The sequence below is a fragment of the Nesoenas mayeri genome, assembly GCF_963082525.1.
Source record: "Nesoenas mayeri genome assembly, chromosome: 11".
Lineage (NCBI taxonomy): Eukaryota > Metazoa > Chordata > Aves > Columbiformes > Columbidae > Nesoenas > Nesoenas mayeri.
This window is the reverse complement of record NC_137563.1, coordinates 3,856,543-3,866,380: the sequence shown is the minus strand read 5'-3', so window position 1 is coordinate 3,866,380 and position 9,838 is coordinate 3,856,543. Positions and strand designations below refer to the sequence as shown.

The following is a 9,838-nucleotide window of genomic DNA, read 5'->3' as shown; positions in this document are numbered from 1 at the left end:
AACCCAGCTACAAAAAGTTCACTGAACTTAAATTAAAATACTTGTAAACATCTTTGCAATATGAAATATAATTTTTCAAGTCAAAAAAGAATAAAATACTTCAATCTGTATTAATGCAATTTATCTTTAAAACCTTTAAACGTTTTTAATATATATAAGAGATATGTTACAGGTTTTTTTTTTTCTTTTTTTTTAAACTTTGATAAAGCTGCAGTATCGTGGTTTTTCACAGGAACTTCTTGCCCTTTCAAGAACATTCAGAAAAGTATCCACCCACAGATTTAATTATTTCATATTAAGCATCCTAGGAACTACCAGCACGTTCTACTAACAGTCCACACACCATTGTCATCATCAGAAGCATCTTCTACTTTCTTTTTTTGTTTGTTTGTTTGTTTTTTTTAAAAAAGGGGGGAGTTTTGGAAGCTTCGTATGAAAGTACAGTGTAAAAACTAGCCTAGCACTAGAATGGAGTCGCCCGTTACTATGTATAGCATGCACCCGCTCTCACCACCACCCCCCAGCCCTCCCGCAGCCCGCACCCCCCGGCGGGCCCCGGCCCCGGCCCGGCCCTGCCCCGGCCGCTCCCCCCGGGCCGCCCCCGCGGCGGCGGCTCTCAGGAGAAGATGCGGATGGCCTGGGTGACGGCGCTGTGGCAGACCGGGCACTGCGGCTCCGTCTTCTCGCAGATGCGGTTGGCGCACTCCATGCAGAAGAGGTTGTGGCCGCAGGGCACCAGCGCCGCGATCACCTCGCTCTCGAAGCAGACCGAGCAGTCGCGGCTGCCCTTCCGCCGCACGCCGGACGAGGAGCAGGAGGAGCTGGAAGAGGAGCTGGAGGACGAGGAGGAGGAGGCCGAGGAGTCGGAGGGCAGCCCCGGCAGGTGGGAGCCCAGCCCGTTGGCGTACAGCGGGTAGGAGGCGGCCAGCAGCCGCCCGCCCGGGTCGCTGCGCACCCGGCGCGCCAGCGGGTGCTCGGGCCCCGCCGCGCTGCCGTGCAGGGGCGGGGAGAGCCGCGCCGGGGGCGGAGCGCCGCCGCCCCGCCGGGGGCCGCTCACCAGCAGCGCCAGGTTGGCATTGGCGGGCGCGGCGCCCGGGAAGGCGGCGGCGGGCGAGGCCGCGGGCGAGGGGGGCGCGGCGGGGCCGCGCTCGAACTGCGGCCAGATGAGGGCGGCCCCCGGCGGCGGGGCGGGCGCCAGGTCGAAGCCGGGCGGCGAGTCGAAGGGCAGATCGGAGCAGCAGTCCGGGGAGGAGAGGACGTCGCCGCCGCCCCCTCCGTACACGTAGCCGTTGGCGCTGTTGTTGTTGTTGTTGCCGTTGTGGGTGAAGCTCAGCGCCGGGCTCGGGGGGCTGTAATCGGCCAGGCGGGCACCGCCGCCCCCTCCTGTGCCGCCCCCGAAGTAGGAGTCGGTGGAGGCGCTGCCCAGCGAGCTGGAGCTGTCGTTGCGGTAGTTGCAGAAGGGCTTGCGGCCCGGGGTGGGCGTGATGCTGGGCGGCGTGGGCTTGCTCCAGAGGCTGCCCGTGCCGTTCAGCTCGAAGCCTACATCCGTGCCGTTGGCGTGGAAGTCGTTCTCATCCGTCAGCTCGATGATGCCGCCAGTGCGCATGGCGATGTGCGCCTCGATCTCCTCCCGGGCCCGGTCCACATTCTCGGGCATGCCCGTCACCTCAAAGACTGGCTCCTTGTCCCGGCTCGGGGTTACGATATAGGTGTGCGTCTGTTGCTGGATGCGCTTGATGGTGGCCCCCTTGGGCCCCACGACCAAGCCCACCACACGATAAGGCACCCGCACCTGGATGGTGGTTTGGCCGGGCAGGTTCGGGGGGCCAGGAACAGTGCCGTTCAGGGCCGTGTTCTTGTTCCGCGAGGCTCGGATCATGGAGAAGTGCTCAGCCGCTGAGATGATCTCCCTGCGGGCCATGGCCACATCTTCCTTTCTGCCCGTCACAACAAAGAGCGGCTCCTCCCCACGAACTGGGGTCTTGATGTAGGTGTTGGTCTTTGCCCGCAGAGCTTTGATTTTGCAACCTGGGAACGAGATGTGGGAGATGGAGGGCGAGGGGAAGAAAGGGGAGGTGAGAGGGGGGGAGAGAACCGGTTACAACCTATTATTTGGGTGCAGCTAGGGAGAGGAGACCAAACACACCCACCTGAAACACATTGCCCACGACCCCAGGTGATCGCTGGCATCTCGTCCATGAGCCCCAGTCACGGTGTAAAGTCATGTCAGCCCACAGCCCTGGCACACACCCAAAGGCATCGCAAGTGGCCACCAACACATCTCCCATGCAAACTGCCCCAAAACTACCAACGTGCAGCTCGCAGGAACGGCACCAAAAAAAACCCACCAAAACCAAAAACAACAACAAAAAAAGGAGCGTGCATAAAACTGCACGACCAGAAAAGAAAAATGAAATGCAAGCAGAGCGAACAATCCAACACACCCGCCAGTCCGCATTCCTGCTCGGCACTTTCCTTTCGGAAAAATAAAATCAGTTTTTAAGAAGGTGAGGAGCAGCTGCTGTACAGAATGAGCCACATTCCCCACTGCGGATGCTTTATTCCAATCCCATTGTTCCACTTCCCCACTCAATTTCTCTTCCTTAAAAATAATCCACGATTTCTAACTTCGGGGAAAAAAAATAATAATAGCACCGAGGCTCCCATTTTCTTCCCGTTCCCTCTTGCAAATCTAACTTTTGCAGGCGGAGGAAAGGAGCAAATTTTATTGTTTTCGCGATATTTTTTTTTCTTTCCCTCCCGGCAGCTGAAAGTGCATCTCGAAACTGATGCATAACGCTCCTCGGAAACATCACGTCTGCTGCACTTTCTTTGTCTGGGGGAAGCCGGCACCGGCCACCACCGAACAGCTGCAGTTTTCGTGGGAATGGCCAGTGTCGCATCTGAGCCGCCCGCCCGGCAGCGCGGAGGGGAGACCCGCTCCCACACCCCCTCGCATGCAGTCACCCACCTTGTCTCCCCACTATCTCAGCGACATGCTCCGAGCTGGGCACCGGGACGCATTCAGTCATGTTCACGCTCTTTTTCCGAGGCTCGCTGTCGTAAATGGAGCCCGTCTCGTCGTTGTCCAGCCCCAGCAGGGAGAGCTGATCCAGGGCGATCTGAAGGGCTCTTTGGTCATCCAGGGTCTCTCCCCCTCCACCACCACCACCGCCGCCGCCGCCTCCGCCGCCGCTCCCGTTCCTCTCCATGTCTGCAAAAAGCGAGCTGGGCATAGTCCCTGTGTGTGTTGCACCCTCCTCCTGCACTCGGCTCAGTAGTAAAAGATCAGACACAAAGGAAAACCCAAGGCAGATGGCCAGCAGGAGAGAAGAAAAGGGAGGGTGGGCGACTGCTGGAGACCGGGGATTTGTTGCCTTTTGCTTGTATATTTTGTATCTTTTTTGCTTTTTTTTTTTCCTCCTCTCAGTGCAATCCGGTTTATAAGATGTTCTCAGGACCCCCCCCCCCCGCTATTCCCCCCCCCGAGGTTTTTTTTTTTCTTTTTCCTTTTTTTTTTTTTTTTTGTCGGCTGGGGGTGGGGTGGGGGGGTGGGAAGAGGATAGCGAGAGGAGCTCCGATGGCTTCCCCCCCTCGAGTTCCTCGCCGGCCACAATGCCAAGCGACGGCAGCGTTTCTTTAAGGAGCCCCTCCCAGGCTCCACTCCACTCACTCAGCGTTTTTTTTCCCCTCCTCTCCCCTCCTCTGTCTGAGGCACTGCTGCAGCCAGACGGCTCTGGAGAGGCGGGCAGAGGGAGAGAGGGAGGGACGGGGGGGGGGCGCGTCGGGCGCCGCAGCGTAAGCGGCGAGCGCTGACAGCCCCGCGCCGCCGCCATCGCTGAGCGCGCCCATTGGCCGGGCAAGGCGCGGAGGGGCCGGCGCTGCCCCTCCCGCTCCCCGGCCCGGCTCCGCTCTTTGTTGTCGGGTGCGGAACAACACCGGACCGCGCTGGCAGTTCCCGCGGCCCGCCGTGCGCCTATTGTCCGAGGGCTGCCCGGCTCCTCGCCCTCCGTGTGTTGTCCCCCGCGCCGGCCCCGAACAACACACGGAGGGCGAGAAGCCGGGAAGCGGTTGGGCTTCTTTTTTTATTTTTGGGGTGTGTGCCGAGATGGGCGGTCACCGCGCTCCTTTGTGTGCCGCCTGCCTCTCGCCGGCACCGGAGACCCCACACCCCGCCTGCCAGGCGCGAGCAGCAATCGCAGCCGCCCCTCAGGGACCCGGCGGCCGCAACCGCCCGGCTCCGGTGCGCGCTCTGCGCTTGCGCGCCTCTCCCCCGCCCTGCGCACTGCGCCTGCGCCGCCCTGAGGAGCGGCTGGGCCCGGGCGGGCTCCCTCAGCGGGGACCGGCGGCGGGAAGGGGGGACCCCTCGGAGGAACGGTGGGAGCCCCCAGCCGGGGCCTCCTGAGAAGCGGGAAGGCAGCGCCTGCGTGCCCGGAGTCCTTCCTGAAGGCCTCACAGCCGAGAGGCCCCCGCGGGCGCGGGCAGAGCCCTGCGAGGGGCAGCGCCCCGGGCTCGGTGCATCCCGGGCGCTGTGGAGGTGATGGCGGTTATTCGAGTGCCACCGTGTCCTGGGCCTCAGGCACCATCCGGCCTGCGTGGGGATGGAGCGGGTGACACCTGTCCGTCTGCAGCGTGACTGACAAATAACGTTCTCACCAGCTTCCCTCACCTTGCAACTTCAACGTTTCTGCTTTGTAAGAGTCCGAAATGGGAGAATGCATCACACATAACGGCCAAAACATAATTTTGCAAACGTCTGACATCGACTTTGTTAAACCACTAGAAAATAAGTCACACCTGCCTCTTGTTTGGGCTTTGTGTGAACAAATGATTTCACCTCTGCCAGCACAGGACCCCTCAACCAAATAAAACAGCATTTTCACCAAGTACACTGCCACAAAAACATTCCTTCAGTCTGGTGAACAGACGTGAAAGTGTCCTTGTTCTCATGAACACCACCATTACCTCTTCATTCTCCAGCTTTTCTCCATATATCTATAAGGACTCACATTTACTGAGTCCTTGCCAGCTGTCAGGTACAAAAGACTGACTTTCTTTTACTTCAGAGAAATCAAATACCAAGTAATTGTTTTCCAGTATCGAGTTTGACGGGGACAGGCGTTTACAAGTGCACACAGATCTGTTTAGCCAGCTGCCTGTACAAACAAGTGTAACAAGTCACAGGTAATTGTTTACATGCAGTGTTTATTGCAAATTACTGTCACTTCCTCAGGATGTTTGCATGTTTTATAACAAAGCTCCAGTGGATTGTTTTCTAGCATTGGTGATGTCCTTTTGTAAGTGCTTAGCTTGCCCCATCAACCAAGGAAATTCTGTAGTTTCATATTTAAAAGATTACTTATTTTACAAATTTACACTTTACTTCCATAGGCAGCAGTGGTGGTTTCCATAGGGAGTAAATAAGAGATTACTTATAAATGCTCAAGAATCTGGAAGGCTCTTAACTATTTTCAATATTGAACTTTTTTGTAACCAGAGAAAAAGGAGATGGATAGAACCTTTGACAACAATAAAAATAAAATGTCTGCTTCATTGCTGTCTTTTTAACTCAAGGACTGTAAAATCTGTGAGATTTAAAATAACTGTACCCATTTACCAGATAGGGGCAGAGAGGACAGAGGGAAAGACACGGCAACACAGAGCGTTATTGTTGTTGAAGTCCAGCAGTGAGGGGCACAAATACTGAAACGCAGAGATGTGAGGACCGTGGTTGCGTTATCCTTGGATTTTACCCGTTTGTCGTTTTGTTTATTCTCCTGATTCATATTATCCTCTTTTTTCTCCCTCCCCCTTCCCACCCCATCTGCTCGTGTTTCTGCCCAAGATCACTACACTGCACTGAACACCCATGTACTAAGGAGAAAAACGAAAACGAGTTATCTTCAGGTTTATGTGTCTCTATAGGAAAAATCTTCTCAAACCCAGATTCTGTGCTGATCTGGGTTTATTTTTTTAATGTGAAACTATAATTAAAAATGTTTAAAATGCATATCAGAATAAGCATGATACTTTCTGGGGGCAGGGGGCGAGGGAAATGCATTTCTGGGAGACTGAGTGTGCACTGGTGTTTCAAGCCTCCCGTGAATCCTGTGGAATGGTCCAACATCTTGAGGGCTATTGCTTTTTTACCAATTTAGGAAACATTTAAGAGCAAAGTACAGGGAATAATAATAACAACAATAAAAAAGTTTTACTGATGTACCTTAAAACACACATGCACCAACAGCACATCCCCCTGGGACCACAGAATCCATACAATAGCATGCTCGTATGGCAACAAGCAATTCACACAAGATACATATGACTCTACTGTCTCCAAAGAAGTATTTCTTCAAAATAACTTAATCAGATCTAAATTAAAGTGTTATCTGTCTACCTAAGTGCTTTTGTTCCATGAAACCTTGAAACATATGCAGAATTATAGTAAACTCCACCTCTAGGGGAGAGACCAACCATCTACCTACCAATTTACAGCAACTTAACAAAAGCAGGAAGGGAGGATATATTACAGGCCATATTACAGGACTCATTGCAGGAGGAGTGTAATTCTCAGTCCTTTTAGTTTCTCTCTGTTATCATTTCCCATTTGTGACAGAGGTAATAAAACTTCCTTCCTCTGACCTTTATTTAATTAAAGTGTAAGGTCTTTGGGGCAGTGAGCTTACTGTGTGTATATACACAGCACCTAGCATGGGGAGGTCATGAATTAATCTGAGGCCTTTAAATGCTACTTTAAATACACAGCTTTAGCAATAAGAAGAATAGGATATAATTTTCATCTAGAATAGATGGGGCCTCTGTTTTCAATGTGTCATCACAAAGGATAAATTACATGCATCTCAGGGAATAACTAAATTAAGGGTCAAGGAAAAGTATTTCATATGAGAGACCTCCACTCTATCCCAGTTGCTTATGCTTAAGGACACTGCTGTCTTCTGTTACAGCAGTTACTGTAAAATTCTTATTTGCCATAATCTTACAAAATAATGTCTCAAACCCCACAGGCCACATCATCAATAAGATTTGGAGTGCAGTTTATTCTGAGACAGTGCATGTGATTACTGTGGCAACATGCTCAAATTAACCTTTTGCATGTGCAATAAACTGCAATTAGCAATCTGCAGACGAATGACAAGTTCCTTCGTTTCCTGTCGTATGTAGCAATACACAAGCCAGATTTCCTATTGAATCCCATATTAACCTACATTCAGTGGCAGTGAAATCTCAGAGCACCATGTCAGAATTTATCATCTTTCAATGATGTTAGCTCCACCTCTTGACAGTTCTAGACAAGATGTTTATAAACAACTCATCCAGAATCTGCACAACTGCAGCTGAAAATGTTTATTATTTTTCCACCAGTTGATCCAAGCGCTTTGGATTCTTTATGGTGAGGGATGGGCAGAGCTCTCAAAACAGTATGGTTGTGTTAATAAATGACAAGAAATAAAATGGAGATGGAGTAGTGAGTGGCTTTGTGATACTTCTGTGAGATGGAAGGAGGCTCAGGGGTACGGAAGCTGCAGAAGTGCCTCTTTCCTTCATAACAAGGAGTGTCACATCAAAAAATACAAACGAGAAGACGATGTTGATGATTCTCCCCACATGCACTTTCATCTTGGTAATTCTACACCTCTCTTCTGTAACAGCAAAATTCATGTGCAAAGTTTTTTTTTTAATAACAAAGATCTTCTGGGACAACTTGTAAGAAGCAATTTTGCCGCAAACCAGAAAAAGTCACAGACCTTTAACAGTCACAATCAGTCTCTGAAAAATGTTGATACAGTACTGTAAACATATACCAGTTGCTAATGGCTTTACTAAACTAAAATTTTTGTTGCCAGTACATTAAAAAAACAACAAAAAATATAATAGTCATCACCTACAGTACTTTATTCATATGCGTTTGCTATTAGTTTTACATGAGTGATTAGTGTGTGCATGTGTGTAGGGATGAACTGCCTTATAAGAATGCCATTTTGGTTAACATGACTGATGGAAGGCAATTCAAAAAGCATAAAGATGCCTTTATAATAAATCAGAACTAACCAGCCGGATCACCTGCCCACTTGAAAACTCTCCACCCGGATTGTGAGCGGCCTCTGCATCTCGCTTGTGAACAAGGCTTATCGCACCATATATCTGAATTAAACGGCGTTTAACAACCACGCTGATCGGCGTTCGAAAATGAATATCACTTCTGCCTTGCCTTCGCTCTCCCATTCTGTGGTTGGAGTCCAGCCTTCCAGGCTGCTCCTGCTGCAGCCGCTCAGCGGAGCGCTGCTCTGTGCCGCTGCCGGATTGGAGCTCATTGTTACCATGGCCCTTGGGCCAGTATCCACTGTGTGATGCAGTGCTGGCATCTCAGTCTGTAAAGCACCTATCACACTTGTGGGCACTATTAAACAGTGGCTAGATTAAATATATATATATATATATTTGCATGCTTAGGCTGAGCTAGATAACTCATATATCTGTGAGGTAGCTCATAACCTTGAGCCTTTTTTCATCAGTCTTAATCTCTGAAATAGTAAATTATAATTAAATTTTAATTTAATTTTAATCTCTGAAATAGTTAATTATAATTACGGTCATAAAACATGTACAACCTTTGCTGATTCTCTCCTCCAGCCCTCCTTCCTTACTCAGTGCTGCTACAAGAAGAAAAAGAAAATAATTGTCCCTTTAATGCTAATTGTTTATAACCTCCTTTGTACAGAGACTATGTTTGTATACAATGCCTAGGCAAAATCTAGGCACAAATGCAATACTCATAATAAATGAGTGAATAATGTATCCCTGATCATAATCCCAGTGCTCTCCAATAAACGAATATCTAATTCCTGTCACAGAATTGCCTTGTAGGTTGAAGTTCAGCATATAAATACACATGGGAAAAAGATTAGATTTTAATTGATAAGTATTAATCATCCTTCATTTCTGTCTCTGCGGGAAGCATGATGTTAAAACATCTAGTTAATATACTGTATAATGAATAACCTTGAGGCAGAAGCTCTTGCATCTGTCTCTATCCAAGAAAAAATGTCAACATCAGCCTTTGTTGTAGCAAAATACTCTCACATCTGAATGGAGTTGCTGCTGCTGAAAAATTGACTGTCTCCAGTGCAATCCTTCCTATATTGGGTCTTCTGCCTAACCTAGAAATGGGGGCAAATTAAAAAGCTTTATCTGCGTACACCTGTACTGAGGAATGTTTGAAATCTGGTCGGGGTCAGAACGCTGTGTTTGTGCTGCATCTCCGCCCTGAACAAACACATTTCTCATGTGATGCTCTCACTGCAACCACAAAGCATTAGCACTCACAAGAGCATCATTGAAGAGACTCGGGCTGTTCATTGAGAACAAAGCCATTAATGATTAATACTATGGTAGGACAAAATGTAGCAGCATTTCTTGGCAGCTGAAATGTGGCAATGTCTGTCCTACGTGCAAAAGACCCACAAATACCTTTAGCTCTTCTTACATAAGATGGTTCTTATTAGCTCCGTGGGAAGAAGAGTCAGATCCCCCAAAATTACAGGAAAGTGAAGGAGATTTTCACATCTAAGACTCGATATATACAATACTTCTCTCTCTGATTGACCCAGCAGATGCAGAGATGCATTTACAAATCAGAGACATTACTGTCCCAGCAGATGCTGCAAAGTTGTCACTGACACAGACGCTTACTGTCCCCACAGATCTGTATTTTGGGAGAGAATTTTCGTACCACAGACACTACTGTCCCTACAGAACCACATCTGCTGGCAGAGTTATTGTTTCACTTACTCTTCTGCCTCCAGCAGATGTGAGAGAT

At 49.7% G+C, this 9,838-nt stretch overlaps 1 protein-coding gene across 1 annotated transcript; it reads right to left on the bottom strand.

Moving 5' to 3' along the window:
* Positions 1 to 403: 403 nt before the first annotated feature.
* On the bottom strand, positions 404 to 3,239 carry MEX3B (mex-3 RNA binding family member B). The gene is made up of 2 exons (XM_080351432.1): positions 2,972 to 3,239; positions 404 to 2,028 (listed from the first exon to the last, which is right to left on the bottom strand). Exons 1-2 carry the CDS (start codon positions 3,234 to 3,236, stop codon positions 617 to 619), a joined length of 1,677 nt encoding a protein of 558 aa, XP_080207558.1. The 5' UTR covers positions 3,237 to 3,239; the 3' UTR covers positions 404 to 616.
* Positions 3,240 to 9,838: the final 6,599 nt, after the last annotated feature.

Coding starts and splice junctions, on each gene's coding strand:
- MEX3B (XM_080351432.1), bottom strand. CDS start 3,236: ATGCCCAGCTCGCTTTTTGCAGACATGGAGAGGAACGGGAGCGGCGGC. Junction 2,029..2,971: donor TGAGATAGTGGGGAGACAAG/GTGGGTGACTGC, acceptor TCTCGTTCCCAG/GTTGCAAAATCAAAGCTCTG.